A 20,184-nucleotide genomic window follows, 5' to 3' on the forward strand; every position below is an offset into this window, starting at 1 on the left:
AGGAGAATAGAGGAGTGAACAGAAGAGGTGGTCCCCCTCATACAACTACCATACCCAGGCGGGGTCACGTTCACGTTTGAGCAAACCCCAAATGGTTGTTTTTCATCCTGCGCTATTGAAACCCGCTGATCCGTTGCGGACTTAGTGAGGAAGAGAGAAAAGGAGGGTTAGCTAGTGGTAGGCTGGTTGTGATAAACAAGGCTTTGATGTTTACGGTAATCCACAATTTGAAAAGCACTCGTGTCATATTCTTTCTATAGGGTCCTTTGGTTAGAAAGGACAATTTAGGGGAAAATGATTGAATTGATTTGGAGGAAATCGTGACCACCTACAAAATAATGGTATATCGATAAGATGGCTGGTAAAATTCGCTCCCAACAAGATAATTTTTTTTAATTTTCCAATGGAAATTAATGGCGGTAATACAGAAATCGGGATTTTGAAAATCCACCCATATTTTATTGTTTGAAATAGAAATCTGAGAATAGAAATATTTCAAAAATTATTTTTTGATCATGGACATTGCAGCCACTGTACAGCGCCAGATCAATATTGCTCTATCCCTTTAATTGTCAAACAGGGTAGCAGCAACTCCCATCTTTTGAGGTCTTTTTGGTCTGAACTACCGACCTCCCAGTTGTGAGATGGACGCTCTACCAAATGAGCCAACACACAAATTGACAAATTTATCAACATCCTGGAATCTTTGGAAAGTAATACATGTAGTTTGTTATGTTTACAGAAAGTAGGCTTAATTCTTATTATAGGCTGATATATTGTACAAATTTGGAAAGAATGGCAATATTCACTCCAATTCCAATTTTAAATTAATGATGGATTTACTTATTAAAGTAGTTTTGCCACTTAGAACCACATGGAAGTGGGTCTTAGATAAATATATTCTTGTTTCATTCAACTTTTGTCAATACACATTGAAAAAAGAATATTATCGATTAAATAATTAACATATCAGTAAAACTGGAATACCCCATGTATATTGGTGAGTTAGGTGTGTTTTTCTCTACTGAATTGATAAGTCCTCACTCCTGAGCAAATTACCTACATATGGGATAAAAATATTTCTCTACAGGCTAGTAGTAATCATAGGTGCATGTTGAGTTTCCGTAGATTTATTATGTGATTTGATTTTTCAATTTTGTTAATTATTAGGAAATAAATTAAAAATCAATGAGGCACTTAAAACAAGCAATTAATATACGTAGAAAGAAAAAAATATGCATTTGTTAAATTTAATTTAGTTTTATGGTATGTTTGATCATTCTGACATTATGCTGGTATCAATTGTGTTGAAAGAGTTTCTCAAATCAATTAAGAAACTACAATTCTATTTTAAAAGTGTTCTCCATAAATGCACAGTCAGATCAATTTATGTACCTAAAGCAATCTAAAAACTAACAAATGTGCTTGGTGTCACCCATTAAAGCTTGTGTATAGTTTTGGTAAATCCACCATAATGCACCTATCACTATTCCAATTCATTGCTAGCTAATATGAATGGATATGCCCTATAACAGTTATGATGTGGAGGATATGAAATGAAAATGTGTTTTACAGGATAAATTTTGCGATTTTACATGGAAATTTAACTTGATCGGGTCACCCGATCAAATTAAAATATCTGTGTGTTTTTGTCTTTCAATTAAATCCTATTCCAAATCATGGAATGGGCTGAAACTTTCAAGATATGTTCTTTGTCTGTAACTTTTGGATATCTAATCACTAAATTTATAAGATAAGTGCTTGAATGCCCATTTTTTAAATTTAAAACAAGCATCGCCGAGAGAGGGCGCTATATATCCAAGATTTGAATATTTGTAATTTTCTCAGAGAAGTGCAGTTGGAAAAATATCTAACGGTCTCTACGCTTCAGTAAGACTGTCATATTAGATGATATTCGATTGTCAATCACATTATTGACCCTTTACCAAAGCTATTCACAGGCTTTAACATTCAGATTTCGTCCTAAAATCATATGATTGTGGAACTGGTAATGTTGAGTTTGAATGTTACTTTGAAAGTAACATTATAGAAATGGCAATTGAAACAGGCAAACATATGGAGTGTAAGCCTCAAAGTTCACATTCAGATTTGTTTTTAGTACAGTTAACTAAAAGCCTACAAAAAGCTTTGGTAATCCCCTACAGAAATTTCCAAGCTTGCGGGAAGCGTGCGACTAGCTTGCGCAAGCTTGCGGCATGCTAGTAACTAGCATGCGGTTAGCTTAATAAGCGTGTGATATGCGTGCAGAGTAATAGTTAAGCGATCTTTTAGCGAGCAGGGACTGTTCGCTAGCATGCACTCGCTTATTAAGCGAGTGCCCTGCTAGTCGCATGCTAGTTACTAGCAAGCGGCACGCTTAAATTTCGGTAGGGGATGGGTCAAAATCACTCAATAATATGAATTACACTGCTGTATTATCTCATCTTAGTGTCTGTTGATTCTTCTTTTCAATCATCAAACCTTTGTGAACATTTGAAATTTGTAATTTTAGATTTTAAGTACTAGGCTCTTTTGGTAATAATTTTACTTTTTCTATAACAAAGGGACTCTTAGGGGGTGATGCAAGAAAATATTTGCGATCAATTGCAAATATTCTGCTGCAATTTTACAACTGATAGATCAACGTTAGCTGTAGCAAATCAGATTAAACTTCTTGTTTCAAGGAACAGATTAGCAATCAATCACTAATTTGCAATTAAGTGCAAGACATATGATTGTATTAGGGACCAAAAATAGACTTGCGATTGATCACAAGTTTCTTGCAACACCCCATTGGAAGTACTTATCGCCTCGTTCAGGTTCATAATAATGAGAAATAGGACAGCTACAGATAAAGGTATTATCCTGAAATTTTCAGCCCAATCCGTGCTTGAGAACTGCTTTTTTTAATATCATAAAGACAAAATGAATTATATGCTGATATTTCATGTACAATCACATAATACATCCAATGAAACACATTTTTATTTCATATCATCCACATAATTTCTATTTGAGGGCATAAAATGCATTTTGTATAGTAAACATTTAGACTACCGGTAGTCAAATGGAAACTTAAAGTGGGATTATAATTTTCTTTATTATGTTCTGAAAATGAATTTGCATTAGGAGACACTTGAACCAAGCAAACGTAATTTTATTTTGAAGTGTTATCCATACCTGCAGACCGCTCTGTTATTCTTGATCACTCCAATATGATCAAAGTGCAACACGTTTACTGAAATCCTGTTTACATTCACTGCCAAAAGGGTAAGAAATCTGGATTAGGTCCAGATCTGGAGATCCACACATCAAATAGATCAAAACCTTTTTATATGAAGACTGCATTGATTTTGTTGCATGTGTTTTTAATACCTAGATTTTTAGCTGCTCCTGTCTTTCAAACTTTCTTCACTGTATATTCTTATCAAAAATCTTAGATATTTATATATGAATCACTGACCTCTTAGACTGTTAAGATCCAATCATTCCTGTCCAATCAAAAGGACTACAATTAGCAGCTGAATTAGTGTATTTGAATTGAATCTGGGGTAAAGTTACTAACAACCTTAATAGTACAGATGATATTCCTCTTCCTAATAACATTGAGAAATTGAGCAGTTGGCAATTTTATCCTTCAAGGGTGGGATTGGATAATAGAAAGCTAACTTTTGTGTATGATACTATGCTTCGGAGCATTTTTATTTTGTCCTTATCTAAAAATGTAAATTAATGACCTTTGTAGAATGATATATATACTATGTACGCATGATGATGATCTCCTATGAATTATGTACATGTACACTGTAAATGACAGTGTCCCAAATTTAATTTTTTGTTAATAGAATGTAACATGGATGGAATTAATCATCACCCCCACCCCCTTCCTCTGTCTCTATCTCTCTACACCTTCTTGGTTGTATTTTACTCTGTATTCATATCTTTTCAATGTATGGTTTTCATTTCTGTAAAACTGAAGGGGGAAAAGGCAGTATGCAGATAGCTGCATCAATCTAGGATTGTGTGTATTGCATGTACACTAGTAAACAATGAATTCGCACAACTGGAAAGATAAACTGTCTTCTTCTTTTTCTAAACCAGTCTGCAAAGGTATTTGCTTTTTCATTCCTAGAGTATATATTCTGGAGCATAATAGTTTACTGTGCCGAGCTGTGGAGTCCCAGTCTCCGCCTCACATCTTTCTCTTTCTCTTTCTTCTTAAGAGATATCAGGTTTTGTAAACAATGTAACTTAAGAAACGAAATAGGAAGGCGGCTTGTTTGCTTGGTGGAGTTATCGGGTGTTTGGTTTACAAGTTTGATCCTGGGATATTTATCCAAGCTGCACCAGAAACCAAAATCAATCTGACAAGATGGTCAATGATTTAGCACTTGATCTCTTTTTATTGTTAGATGTGAAAAAGGACGATACAGTTTCCTGTGTAAGAAATAAATTGTCTCATACACTGTACATACATGTATGTATAAATTTTGGAATTTGAAGATTAAGAATTAAAATCAGATTCCAAATGTATTTTTTTTTTTTTCTAATTTCAATGCATTTAAAAAGGATTTGATAAAAATGATGTTATACAGCTTTGTAAATATGGAACCTGGTTCTTGTCGTATTTATAAAATCATACTTTTGTAGGCATTTAGTTATTTTAGTTTGATTTTATTACATATCAAGCATTGCACGCTGATGTTGCAATTTTTCACATTTGTACAATTAAATTCAACAATCGTAATAATTAGATTTCTCCCCTACCTTCAAACTAGAGAAGCTAATTAAAGGCAATAGTTTTGGATAACATCTATACAATAATAATAAGTATTAGTGGTACAATATGGAAATCTTGAATTAAAGAAAATAACATGGAAACAATTATCATTATTATCCCCAAAAATTAATTCAGCGTGCAAAGAGTTATTGCTATGTTGATGTTTTTTCTTGTCTGCAGCCCTGGACCAATATAATTAAAAGTATTATCAACACTTCGGTTTATAGTTTCTAGTTATTTATCCTTACTTGTTTATCCAGTAATTGGTAGTTTTTTTATATTTCCTCCTAATAGCATTAAACAATTTAAAAATATCAGTGCATGACTAAATGAAAAAGGATTTGTAAATTGTTGGTGGGGAAGTATGGAATATTTACCATATTTAAAACAACAGATTGGTATTTGATTTGATCCCACTTTTATCATGAAATGCCAGATTTTGATTTTAAGCAGAATAACACATTTTTTCCCATTCATCCAAAATATGATGTCATTTTTGCCCTCATATTTACCTTCCAGGTAATCCGGATATCATTGTTTAAAAGATACCTTAATAAACTTGTGAATTGGCCTCCTTTTCTTGCTTGGCTGCATCCGTCTAAAGCTTTTGAGCCAGAACTATTACAATTTGAATAAAAGCGTGGAAGGAAAAAACTTGTTTACTCTTGACAAACATAAAAATAGCTGAAATGTGTGAAGTGCTTCAATGTCAAAACTTTCCCATCATTGGTTGTAACATGATCCTGGCCTGACTTTGTTTGTTTGTTTAGCAAAGATGCATGTATCAAATAGACAATTGAACTAATTTGATGATACCCTCCAAGGGTAGGGCATTCAGCTGAATTCAGGGCAAGAAGGCGGCTGCGGAGGCTTTGAATCAAATGTAACGTTCGTGCTTTAAACTATGGATAACATTTTTAGAATTCTTTGTAAACATTCACCAAGAATGTGTTTACATCTTGGTGACAATAATTAGAGTCTTTTAAATGGTGATTAAGAAGATTTTTTCCCTGAAGGCAGTGTCATGTTCTGAAGAGGAAGTAAGGAAGCAATACGCTTTCAGACTTGCAAAATTCCAACTTGTTCAAGCTTAAAAATCCAAAGTTGTATATGCACTGCAAATATCCCTATAAAATGGTAGAAATCTTTGCCAAAGTTATTGATTTTGGAAAGTTAATTATCTTGATATTATTTCAAATTCAGGAATCTATTACTAATCCTTTGCTTTCAGACTGGAAAATTGATACCTGCCATTTTTGTAAATTAGTTGGTGCATGTATGAAAGCACCATGTAAAAATTGTAAAATGAATCTTGTAATGTACATTATTGGGAGGTACATATAGTTATATGACATGACGGTTTATTGTGATGTGAAATTCAATGATGAATGGTTATCATTTCCAGATTTCACGTTGACATGCAGTTGGAGAGATAATTATTGATCCTTTTGTGTAGAGCCTGTGAAGTAAATGTATCTCATTGTCTCAATACAAATAAACAAGTGCTAGCATATTATCAAATAACATACCAACAGCATTAGTTAATACATGCATTACATAAATAAACAAATCATTTTGTCAATGGAAGGAATTTCTCATTTTCAGAGTCCTATTTCTACTCCATCTTGGAATAATTTATGTCATTAGCATATGTTCTGCAGGGTGCTACATAACTTTTTAGAAGCACTTGCCTGGTCGGGCAAGCAAATTTTTAAGTATTTGGAAGATACCTGCCCAAAAATCTAATTCACTTGCCCGAAAAAAAACCTTGGAAAAAAAGTTTTACTTCTTCAAAGGAAAGTTTTGCGGTTTTATAAACTACTGAAGTTTTTCTCTCTTTTGACATGAACTGATCCACCTTGTTATTGCATTTCCTTTTCCAAAGTGATTTTATCTTACCTGCCATGACCAAAATTAGGGTCAATATCATATCATATCCACCCTGATTTTGGTCATTATACTGTGAGAATTTTGCTTGCCATATTCGGGCAGGTAGATTTGGTCTTTACTTCAAAACACTTGCCAAACTCTAACTTTTACTTGCCCTGGGCAATCGGGGCAAGTGCTTATGTAGCATCCTGATTCTGGTATATTTGATATTTTATATATTAGTAAGAACTGGATGTCATTCTTCTTTTTGCAGGTATTCCCAGTATTTTCATAAACCATCCAAGCAATCAATCAACAATGATAAAAACTGTTGATATCTCATATTTCCTGTATTTATGCTAATAGCTGAACCTATTCTTGAATAAGAATTACTCATTGAAATCTATTTCCTGTGTCTTTTAATCAACAGCTGAGGTCATTCTGAAGTTCTACAAGGATCAGAATGCATTGTTAAACAACAAGGAGCTGGGTCGTGAGCAGGTTTGCGTCTCGGCTACCAACTATTGTGGTCTGGAGTATTGTTACAGATACCCAAAGAACATTCATGTTTTAACTATTGTCCTGTCTCAAGCCGTCATCTTGCTATCGTTTGAAACCCACGAGAGGTTGTTGGATTGGTACCACAAGATTAAGAATACATTACCTTCTGGTAAGTACTAACATATTAGGCAGTGCTGAACCTTCCTGAGTTTGCCCAATCTTGAGATCTTAGACCGATCGGCCCGCTTCGCGATTAATCTCGAGATTGAAAAAACACCGTCTCCACCATCGCAAGAAGAGCAATTCCTGCTCGAGCGAAGCATCGATGCATTATGGTCTGACGCTGTGAATAAATAATGCCGATTCTGCACCTACGAATTAGCGCGATAGTTTGTGAAATAGCACGCTATTGTGCAAATAATCCCTAGTTGATTTGGGATTGCAATCTCAAGATTAATCCTACGAACTAGCGCAATTGCGTCTCCATTGCAAATAATCTAGAGATTCTTCAGATCGGGATAATTTGCCGGATCACAAATAGCGCGCTAATTTGAAAACTCGGGATGGTGCAGACGGCCCTGTTGTGCATTGTCAATGTTGCCATCATCATCATCAATGTCATGGTCATTATCCATCATCATTTTCTTTGTCATCATCATCATTGTCTTCATTATCTTCATCTACAACATCATCAATTTCACCATCATTGTCATTTATTCTTCTCTGTCTTCATCTTCTTCATCACCACCTCTATCATAATCATATTCCTCTTCCTCTTCATCTCCTTCTTCCTTCTCCTCACCATCAATCCCTCAAACACCACAGTCCTCACCACCTTTACTGAGTCAGTATTTTCATTCTTGTAAGGAATATTTTTTATCTTTGTTCAGTTTAAATGTTCCCTTTATTTTTTATCTTGGAAATATAGCAACATTCCTTTGGCGTCTTTTCATGATATCACCGTTTTCCAGATTCTATCCTCTTTTCCCAGTTCTATTGTCTTTTGTCTTTCTTCCTCATTGCATTAGCCGATCAATCTTGAGCCCCTATTCCATTCTGCTTTTAGATGATTCATGGCTGTGCAGAACTTGCTTGAGATTGCTGTATTCCTCCATGCGTGTCTCTCCATTGCACTTGTTTTCATCACATTTCTCATCACTTTCCCTCATTTCTACCTTTGGTACACCTCTTTGATGCATAATCTCTTATCCATCTGTAAAGCTCCTTTATCACCAGCCTCCCCCTTCCTTCTCTCCCCCCCCCCCCCCTCTCTCTCTCTTGATCTCCCTCTCTTTTCTCTCCCTCTCTCTCATACACACACACGCACACACACACTTTCCATCTCCCTGAACTCTCCCCTTTTGCTCTCCACCCCTCCCTCCTTGTACTATGGTGCCTGCCACCGCCACCACCACCATCATCGTCAACATCATAATCAACATCATCATTATCTCCATCATCATCATCTTCATCATCATCATTCTCATCATGATCACCATCATTACATTCGTCATCACCATCATCATCACCACTATCACCATCACCACCATTATCTTAATCATTGCAGTGAACTGTTATAAAAAATACATTCTTATGAGATCAGATATCATCAATTATTTATCAATTCACCGTTACCCTTGAGCTATCCTCAAACTATATTCATTTACCATAATGTATTTCCTGCTTAATATTTGCTATCATGAAAGTCTTTAATACAATCTGTTCAATTATCAAACTAATTTTCATCGGATGTTTTCTCTTCAGCTGTTGAATTTAGAATCAGGGTATCCATTCCCACCAAGGGCAAGTTGCCCTCTGGCCGAGCAACTTTCTACTTCTACAATAACCACTTTGCCATCACACCAGAAACCCCTACCAGACTCGTCTGTGCCTGGAATCTCAGACATGTCATTCGCTATGGTAGCTTTGAAGGGGGATTCGCTTTCTCAGTTAAAGGTGAGTGATTTATTAGATTTTGTTGATACACTATTTTTTTTCCGTAGGATAGAATGATCTACAAGTTCATTTTCATTTCGCTAAAGATGTATGTGATTTTTGTGGAATACTGCAGTTTTTATTGATTATTTTCTTCTAATCTTAAAGTTGTTTTTGCATATTTTGTGTGATGGAGGCATTCTTTAATTTTTTTTTCAGTTTTAAGATAGCATATTGGTTATCCTCTTGAAGTATAAATTCCATTGGTACATAGTCTTTTCACCGACTGATTTGTTAGTAAAAGGGAGGGGAAAATATAGAAGCTGTTGATCAAATGTGTCAAAAATTGTGTATCCCTTTATAAATACATGTACATATGTACATTTCTAGTGTATTGTTAATCATTCACATGGATACTCGTTCATTTCTAAATACATGTATATGTTATAAAGGGTGTTATTATAAATTATTTAATTATTATAAATTATTTTTAATTGAATTGCATTTGATAGTAAGGAATTCATGACATAGTTTTAAACTTGTACAAGGCTTTTAACATCTAGTTTGCTAATTGTAACTATCTGATTGTTATTTGTAGATCATAAAACAATGCGTACTTGTATTGTTAAATGAGATTATGCATTCAACTACTAATTTTTACTTTGTTTTTTCTTTGTTAGTCCTGCATTCTGCAAAGAGCAGCAACTATCTTCTTCTCCTTGACAACCCTGAGAGCATCAAGAATCATTTCGATGCTGCCACGCTTAAACACTTGCCAAGCCGATGGTCTACTCATTCTGAAACTAATCCAGGTACAGCGAAATTCCCTCTTTTGAAATTCAAACTCAACACCATCATCTTTTCTGTTTTTAGTCCATTAGAAAACTCATGACTATTTTATTTTCCACATTTCTTCTTCACGGTATGGATTCCAGTAAGCAGACTTAGCTTGAAATGAGACACTGGTATGCTGTTTTTTGACAGAAGTCTTGACAAGTTTGATAGATGCTTCTTTCTTATAATGTTGATGTATTATCTTGGTTTTAACCATCTGGTTATTTGTCCTCTAGATCAGGCTCCACCTCATATTTTACAAAGATATCTCTCTCTTTCTATATATATATATATGTCTTTCAACAGATTTATAACCATTGAAGAGCCTTATGCTTTCAGTATTCTTTCAGAATGTTTTGAAAGCTTGTGATTCCTGTTCAAATGAAAGGGGTTAGATTGTTGTTTATAAACAATTTTCCGATTTGTAGTTTATCAGCTATTTTAGAGGTGCACTTGTATAGCCTCAAGGCATTTTAAACTAATTCTGCTGTAGGAATCTCATGGCACTATTAACCTATTTTCACAATACAAGAAATGCCTTTGAGTGCACCCCTGAAAAGAGGTGCAAGCTTGTCATTTCCTTTTATCCCATTTTTCATCTATTCATGTTTTGTCTCATTCTGACATTTTATGAAAATTATATTAAAAAGGTATGAACATTTTTGTTCTGTTTCTCTCCTTTTTTTGATCTTCAGCAATTCGTGATGAAGAGCAAGGCACATTGGCAGCTGAAAGGCAAAGGTTACTCAATGAAAACACCAAAGACCTTGGACAGGATCAAAGTGGAGGTCATGAAAGAACACTTGAACGAATTTTGGAAAGAACGGTGGAAAGTAATGAAAATGAAGAACCACAAGAAGGAGATGCACTTATGGCCGGTGCAGACCTGAATAGGAATACGCAATTACATTCAGATTCGGGGGTATCCAGTTCCCATGTAGCTTTAGGTAACGATGTGATTGAATTGACAGATTTGGGAATAAGAGAGAGCCAGTCATGGACCAGTGTGGCTAGGACAGAAGGAAGCTCTCGTAGTAGAACAGAGGACAACTCTAGAAGTAATCTGATGATAGAGGAAGCTGGTTTTGAGCAGGAGATGTTGCTTTGTCCGCAGAAGAACACTCCCATCAGGGAGCAGGAATATGAGGTTATGGCTTCCTTTGATCATTATCGATCATCGATTCATGAAGATGTGGACAGTGGGAGTCCCTGTCTACATCAAAGACACCTTGAAAGCAGCCAAGAGACTCATGCCCCGTGTCATAGTAGTAGTCACCGTGGTGCAGGAGGAGGAGGGGGTATGTCTGGAAGCCAAAGTCGAATCCAGTATTTGATAAACATGGACAGATTCAAACTGAACCTTGCAGCGACCCCTGATGTAAGAGAGTATGTCAACTTGCCAAGTCCCAACACAACAAAGCTCTCCAACACACTTCCCTCTAACAGACCAAAAAGGAGCAAGCCAGTGCTCCCGACCTTGCCAAATTCCGATATCCTGGATAGCTTTAATTTCTCGCCGCCTTCTTCTCCTCCACCAGCTCCTCCAATCCAGAAACGATATAACTCCAGTTTCTCCTCGCTAAAGGAGACTAGTATCCACGTAGGATTGTATCCAAGTTTAGACTCTGCCAGGGAATCCTTTAAATCGCTTCAAGAAGATGAGGACATTCCAGTTCCTATTCCCTTTGACCATGCCACTCTTGTGAAACCTCTAGGTCCAATAGCGAGATTAAAAAGGAACTCCCAGGATAGCGAGACCTCATCTTATATTGCCAGTGGATCAGAATATGACAGTTCTCATTATTCTAGTGCAGCAAGCTCAAGACACAATAGCTTTGATCGTGATCCCTTCCTGTCAAAGCCGCCTCCCGTTCCACCCAAGTCCGCGAACTTGCGTCTGCCTTCCATTGAGATGCTACTGTCTTCTGGAAACTTTAATGATGAGAATCTAAGTATTCCTGGACTATCAAGTATGCCGTCATCTCAACAGGACAATGTGCCTCCTATTCCACCCAAACCAGGTATGCATAAGACAGTGTGGATGTGTTTGTGTATGTACTGGTAAAACAAAGATGGTCATAATAAGTAGGAAATAAGTTCAAGGAGAATATAAGATGCATGCACAAGAATTCATGTTCATATTCTAAACCTTCTCTTTCTCCTTGATCTCCTTTTCTTCATCCTCATCCTCCTCTGTTTCATGCTGTTTCATTTCTCTTTTCATGTTTTTTTTCTTAATTCTCTTTTTATTTTTTCTTATTTCTGTGTTTTTTTATTTGTTTCCTCCTCTTTATCATCTCTTCTACTTCTCCACACCATCTTCTCCTCCTCAAACTCCTACTCCTTCTTTTCCTCTTCCTCCCCTACACTTCCTCCTCTTCTCTCCTCTCTTCTTTCCTCACCTTATCTACTGTCCATCATTGTCTCTTCCTAATTATTCTTTTGTTATTATTTTGTGTTCCCTTCCTCTTCTTTCAGTCTCCATAACTGAACACAGGATATGTTTCTGCACATCAATCCATTTTCCTCTTGCCATGCTTCTTTGTGCTATCTTATCCCTATGTGAAATATTATATGGTTGAATAACTTTACAACACAGGAGACAAAGAAGAGAATCTCCTTTGATCGTTGCGACCCATTAAGAGCTAGATATATCAATGTCATGAAATGTTGCGCCAAACAGATTCCATAGTTACACCTCATTAATTGTCTAAAATGGAGAGGAAACATACATTCCTACTAAATAATTCCAACACACATGCTTTATAAATTTGATAGCATTGGATAATATTTGCCCTTTTGTGTACACTTGGCACTTGCATTGTCAGGGTTCCCAGCCCATGAGGGAAATCAGGAAAATTATTTTACTTTCTTCCAGTCAAGGAAAACTCAGGGAATTTTGATCTGCCCAAAAGTCGAAAGCACAGTAGTCAGTCAGACTCTGTTATACTTTGTTGCATATCAAAACAACATCCATTAAATGACTGGTTATGGTGGTACTAATTAGTTTTACATTATTGTTTTTATACTAAAAGTACGTGTAATTCACTGCAAAAACTGGAAATGGTTTAGATATTTATCAGGTAATTTTTATACTTCATAAGGGAAAAATCAGGAAATTTTGTCTCTTGAGAAGCTGGGAACCCTGATTCATGTGTTTTGATATTGTGTGGTGTTGTCCAACAGTATTGTAGTATTTTACAACTTCCAGATAATTCAATATTTTAGAACCCACAGAATGCACTTGATTAAAAAAATACTAGAGGAATAAAAATTTGCCTATTTGGTTGTCTCCTATTATTTGTGCAAAGTTTTAATGATCTGTTATTTCAATCCTACACTGGTTTATTTACAAATATAGAAATTATTCTAAAAATATATGTGTAATGTGTAACCGAATTGTGACATTCCTCTCTTACTGTTATTTTTTTCAGATCATTTGCGTGGTAAACCACTCCTTAAAGGTCCACAATCACCTATAAGCCCCACTGGCCGACCTCCTTTCCTTCCTCCGAGAAAGAGGTGCAATACTGTTCCTTCTTTTGCAACAGAGGAAGGGGACACGGAATGGGTGGAATTACCCGATGAGCAAGATGATGGATACCTCATCATGAAACCTGTTTATGATAACAAACTCAAATCTATGCACACAAGGAGTAAGAGTGTTCCCGATGAGGAAACGGCTCACTCCCAAACCTTGCCACTCATGCCAAGATCTTGGCAGACACCCTCCTCACCAAGGCTACAGTCCCCAGGAACACCAACCTTCTCCGAACCCTGCAGTCCCGTCATGGAATTCATCCCCCAAAGTCCTATCCACAATCCTGAAGACATGAGAATCCAGACGTTGAGGAGGTCAGCCACCATTGGCGGGTTTGGCCGTCGGGCTTCAAGGTCTCCAAGTTTCGCAGGACGGCGGCCGAGCCTCCTGAGGAATTCCCGACAGAGGAGGTCTTTGAGATCTGATCCAGGCAACAGCCACAGAACATCAGACATCTCCTTGAACAGTGCACCGCCCAGGAGAAGAAGGAAGGATAAGTACGGGTCTCTGGATCATCGGTCTATGAGTCTGGGCAACACCAAGCTTGAAGACTTCAAAGATGAAAGCCAAGAAATTCCATCGTCTCCTACAAACGGTGCGATGAGCTTCCATCCTGATGACTTTCAGGAACTCAAAGGTAATACAACCAACCCTTTCCTTTTTCTACATATTTATGTACCTGATGTGCATTGACGAAAACTCAGTCGACAAAATAATGATAAGTTTAGTAGACATGCAACCAAGTAATGATGTATCATATCTCCAGTCAGCATGTCGATGACAAACTCACAAATAATTTGTTTTACTCTCAAGTACCCTAAATAAAAGTTTGCATACTATAACATTTTGCTAAGCATGATTTCTAAATGAAGTTTATACTTTGCATCCTGCTTCATTTTAAATGAAATATCTTAGATTTTGGTGCTCCCAAATGACACAGGTCTCATAATTTTTCTTACAGATGAGCTGGACAAGTTTGCTGGTCCTCTGTCTCTGTCGCCTCCTAGTTCTGTGAACAGTCCCTCAGGGACACCTCCTCTAACACCTGCATCCAGTGAGGAAAGTATTCATGAACCAGACCAAATACACAGTCTTCCTTGAGGATATCCCCTAAAAACGTTGTCGTGGGAGTCGTCTGATATGCTCGGAAAATCTCTGAAAGATTATACATGTGTTGTTGGGAAACATCTGGATTAATCTTGTGTTATCAGGAAACACTACCAAAGGATTAATCTGGTATCAGTAGGAAACATTCCTATTTAGGAATGATCTGGTATCTTCTTAAAACATCTCTTGAGGAATGATCTGGTATCTTCTGAAAACATCTCTGAAATAATGGTCCAGTATCTTCTGAAAGTATCTCTGAAGAAATGATGCGGTATCATCAGAAAAATCTTAAGGATTGATCCGGTGTCATTAGGAATCACCTCTGAGGACTGATCTGGTGTCTTCTGGAAACATCTCCGAAGGAATCAGTTGGTAGTCAAAACATTTCATCAGGACATCTTCTTAAACCGTCTATGAAAAATCAACCTAGTATCATCAGAAAACATCTCTAAAGGATTATTCCATTTTTATGGTTCAATTTTACCATAAGTAAGACTGAGCCCTGCTATATGCCATGATTTTGAGAAATTATTCCAAGTTGTGCCTCTAGATCTGTGCTCTTCATCTCCGCTGCAATCTCTGCTCCAGCATGACATTGGTACAAAGATTGCCATATTTATACTCGGATCATTCACAGGATTTTAATCAACATGTCCACTGACAGCTGTATAGGAAAGAAATTTGTGTAAGTCATTCATATATAGATTTCTTAAATCAACTTTGTTCTATTTCTCTCAGTTTACCAAGTTTTATTCAACGGTGATCAACAAAGTTCCTTTTCACTCCCAGAATCACCCTTGCATATTTCATAAAAATGTGATTGTAAGTTACTACCGGAAGTGCGTTTAAAGACCTTTCTTAAAGCATCATAAGCTGTTGACACTGAGGTATGCAGCTATCTTAAAGTTATACATAGCCATTTGTGCCAAGAAGACGTTATCAGACAACTTATGATGTTGGTACTGTCTTCAGCTCCATATTGCAGATATTTCATCAGTGAGTTTGTGTACTTTTGATTTCAAGGTTTTCAACACTAACTGGGATTTTAACCCTTATTTTCTATTTTATGAAAACTTCCTTTCCTCTTTTCCTTTCCATCGGCTGTCGTCATTCCTTCCTCCATTCTTTTTTATTATTTCTGTCATTCAGCTCTCTTTTTCAGCCTCCTGTTGCACCAGAGCATTCAATATTTCATGAATGGGGTATCCATGTCAGATTTGTGTTTTGAAAATGTCTTTCTTCTTTTCCCTTTCTACTTTCCTTTCCTTCCTCTATGAATTATTCATCAAGTTTTGTTGATGGTCACAAGATAACTAGAGTATCTATGATCACTGTAGAAATATTCTGTTCTGAAAGAGCACCTACGGTATGCCTTCCTGTCTCACTGCCATTGTTTTATATTGTTTGTACTGGAGACCGTGTCTTCTCACATGCGTTTAAACGCAAGCCAAAAAATCAATCGCAAGTCCCAAATGCGCGCTGTGGATTGGTTGAAAATCAAGTTGCGCATGATTTTTAGAGTTGCGATTGATTGCAACTCTTTCTGCAACAGGCCCCTGAAATCATAAGAACTGTCATAACTTGGTATTTCAAATATGTATGTAGACATTGGTCTTCACATATATTCTTCCATTTTTTTTTAGTGATGTTAGATATGAATAATTATGAGCACTATCTCTGATTCAATATGTTATTTGATGATATTATACAGCCATTATTTATTAGAGGTGTCTGAGAACCAGTTTTAGATGATTGTAGTATGTTGATGTTGCAGTCATACCTGTAGGGCAACACCAATAACAAGATTTTCACAAAGCAATTAAAATTTCTGGTTGCTTACAATTTCTATGGATTGAGAATTACAAAATCTAATTCAATCGAAAATTTTGTTTGGAGCAAACATCAGCAGTCAATGCTTCTTATGTAAATCTACTGAACAATTTTTGAGTGGCCTGTAAAGATTATTAAATCTGAATACTATGCTATACAAACAAGGATTAAGGTGATATGTTTGTTACATTCTCTTCGTAATGTACTGTCCATTGATAGCAAAATATCCTAGCTCTAGAAAAGTAGAGTATTTATGTTTGCTAACGTAGCTGCCCACAACACATGAAATGTCGCCCTCTACCTGCCATGTGAAGAAATGTGTATACATGCTTTCAGTATTCCTGACATTGTGTTCAATTTTGAAAGATCATTTTACCTTAAATCATCATATCAGACCCTGTTCATCCATGAGAATTTGTATATAGGTGGCTACCAGCTTGCCAGAACTTTGTATTCAGTCGTTTTTAATTACATTAATAGCATAAGAGTTCAACATAGGACATGTGTTTTATGTAAATCCATTTTCATGATGATTGATTACATTTTGATTGGACATATTAAAGCATTCTGTACATTATTTGAAATGTAAAGAGGTAATCAAATTTCATAAGGTCAAAGTTCATTTGTTTTGCTCCTCAAACTGGCAACAGTTTTTAATTTTCTATTCATTTTCATACTTTGCAAACCAATATGTATGATTATGGCAAATGTTCAACAAGAAGTTGCCAATTTGCTTGTTTAATGGTTATTTTGTTATCAATCCCACTGCCAATTTAGAATGTGAACTAATGGGAATCGAATACCTTTCAACAGTTTTTAAGACTCAAAAGGTGAAACTTTACAATACAGCAGTTCTTAAAAAGGTGAAAAACATGGTAAGATTTGAATATTTATGCAGTCAAATTTGTGAAGTTGATGTTTTAGGACTTAAGGTGGATTTTTTTGAAACTTCATGTATATCATGTGATACTACTGAAGATGATTTCACATATAAGAAAAGAAAAAGAGTGATAGCATCACTTGTAAACCATTAAGGTATTATTTCTTCTTCTAAACCTGTATTGAGAACTTTGTCTTGATAAGTTGGTGTATAGAACAAGAAAACTTTTATGGCAAGCTAAATGTATCTGAGATATATAACGATTGAACTATTTATTTTTCAAATTTACATGATTGCTTACCAAACAGTGCATGCACACCAACAATTTTTTGAAAAACTTTTTTATGTATAAAATCAGAAATGTTATAATTTACTGAGACATTATTTTTATACATGATTATAGTGTGGTTTTGTAAGTTGTCACAATTGCCAATTGTCATTAGAAAATTATATTTTTCTATCAAAGAAACCTTAAAAACTGGAGGAAAGTAGATAAATTTGTGATAAAGATTAAATTACAATCATGCAAAATGTAAACAAATCATGATTCTATCAAGATTTTTAATTAATATTAAACTTTTTCTTTCTCCATTTAAATGCCTATTTCATACATTAAACTGGTTATGCCAATCTTGAATATCATTTCAACTCTGTGGAACATTTTGATGACATGTTTCATTTGAAAAATAAGGAGGGATGCTGAAAAGCATCATTTTTTATCAAATAGAGTTTGATAAAAATATCTCAATACTTGTTCACACCCTCAATATGTCTGTTTTTACATAGGTCATTGTAATATTCCACGCAATTTCGGATGAAAATGTTGTTTTAAATTTATTCATATATTTTCTCTCTATCATTCTATATTTCTCTTCTTATCTCCTTTCACTCCATTTTCTTTCTTTCTATCGCTCATAATCAAAATGCTTCTTCCACTATACCCTTTTGCAATCTCCTCTTTTCCTTCGCTCTTCTTTTTTATTACACTTATAGAGAAGCCACCTTAGTTTTGATTTCAAGATTTTTTTCTGCCAAAGGAGATATTTTTAGATTATATTTCATCTTTTAATTAGAGTACATGAATATTTTTCGCCCCAGTGATTGCTGACCACCATTGCAAAGATCAAGTGTTTGATTTTTGATACGTTATTTATCTGGTTTTATTGTTAGTGCACAAGTTTGAATATATGAAGTCAAATTTTTGAGATGTACTTTGAGGTCTTATTGCAAATGAAAATTTTTTTTACCAGTAAATGAACATTCATTTAGAAATTTTGCACAGGACTTCAATTTTTCTGTCTACTCTCTCTTCCAAATACATGTAGTAGTTTTATTGGTGTGCTTTTGAAATAAATTGCATTTATGTCTTTCATACTGCCTTAACGCAAAATCTGTCAACCAAAGGCAATGTAACATACCAGTTCAATACCAAGGTATCAATACCCTTCTCCGCTGGTGTTGGTATAAAAATTAGAAAATAACTTGGTCAGAACTTCAAATCCAAGTAAGCATTGATCTGCAAAATTGCTGCCAAAGAGATCACAATAATTCTTCCTTGTCATTTCTCTTTCAAAAGCAACATTTTTCTTGATTACTGCAATAATCTATTGTACCCTCATTATTTATCACTTGATATTCAAGGAGAATATCCATTTTCATATGTATTCTGCACAAGGTGATGTTGTGTTTTTTACCTGTCTGTAAATCTAGCTGCCTCTTTTATTATATGAAAACTTATGCAATTTTTTAATGGAAAATATTGTGATTTTCTGATTTGGTTCAGGCTGTACAAATATTACTTGTGTATAATTTTGATCAGACTCTGTGTAGTGGTCATAATCACATATATGTTTTGTGTATATTTTTGCAACACTTTTTTGTATTCTGTACATTTTGTACTTCAAAGAAAGCTGAAAGAGATTTGCAAATAAAACTCTAAAAATGAAACTCATGCTTTATAGATTTTATTTGTACTTGAATTTCACTGTATGATCTGATTGTATTGCAGTGGGTGGTGTGTGTGTGTTGTGTGTGTGTGTATGAGAGAGAGAGAGAGAATGTTTACTTCGTCTTTCAGAGCAATCATCCCACATTTTTGGCTTCTTATTTGAAAGAGAAATGGAGTTGATGAAATTAATCCACTGCACATTCGTTATTTGCATACATTTTCTTGATTAATCCTAAATCCATAAGTTCCAAATAGATTTAAATTACTTTTTAAATTTCTCTACCTTTCTTCATCTTTCATCTGTCACCCATCTTAAATTTCAATTATTTAAACCCCCCTTTCCCTCTCTTTTCAATATCTTTCTCCGTCATATTCACCAGAGCATCAAAAAAAATAAATTATAAAACTGATAAAAGCATGGCAAATACAATTTACATCTTATTTTGAATTGAAATATCAATACCAAATGCATCTAGCATTTAAAAAAAATTCAAACATTTGAGTTGTACGTCAACATCATGAAATGCAAATTAAAATGCTATTGATTTCAGAAATAATGAACTTAAAATATATTAAAATTCAGATAGTTAAGAACATTATTTCATGCTTCATATGATAAAATGTAAAGCCCTCCTGACAGAATATTTTACATTCAACATCACTGTGATATATTCTGACTGGAGAGTTAAAAAAATGTTTTCATAAATTTGATCCATTCAATGGTTTTTTCCTCCAAACAAAAAGGACATAAATTGACCTCGTCAAATAAAAGTTGTTTAAAAACTCTGGACTTGGGATGTGGTGTTTATTTAGTACTACCATATTTTTTTTGCCCAGGCAAATTTACCTGGCATACTACATCCTCAGACTGGTCAAATAAAACAAATACCTCCAACAGGCAATTACAAGAAATGTGTGTGTCTGACGCCCTTTTTTACCCAGAACTTTGGGAAATGATT

At 35.3% G+C, this 20,184-nt stretch overlaps 1 protein-coding gene across 1 annotated transcript; it reads left to right on the forward strand.

Moving 5' to 3' along the window:
- Window positions 1-7,072: 7,072 nt before the first annotated feature.
- On the forward strand, window positions 7,073-18,997 carry LOC121432182 (the record flags this gene model as incomplete). The annotated part of the gene is made up of 6 exons (XM_041630038.1): window positions 7,073-7,319; window positions 8,915-9,106; window positions 9,766-9,897; window positions 10,615-11,940; window positions 13,354-14,097; window positions 14,422-18,997. Coding segments are annotated over 6 exons (2,781 nt in total), but the record flags the coding sequence as incomplete, so codon positions are not given.
- Window positions 18,998-20,184: the final 1,187 nt, after the last annotated feature.

This window comes from Lytechinus variegatus, chromosome 18 (genome assembly GCF_018143015.1).
Source record: "Lytechinus variegatus isolate NC3 chromosome 18, Lvar_3.0, whole genome shotgun sequence".
Classification (NCBI taxonomy): domain Eukaryota; kingdom Metazoa; phylum Echinodermata; class Echinoidea; order Temnopleuroida; family Toxopneustidae; genus Lytechinus; species Lytechinus variegatus.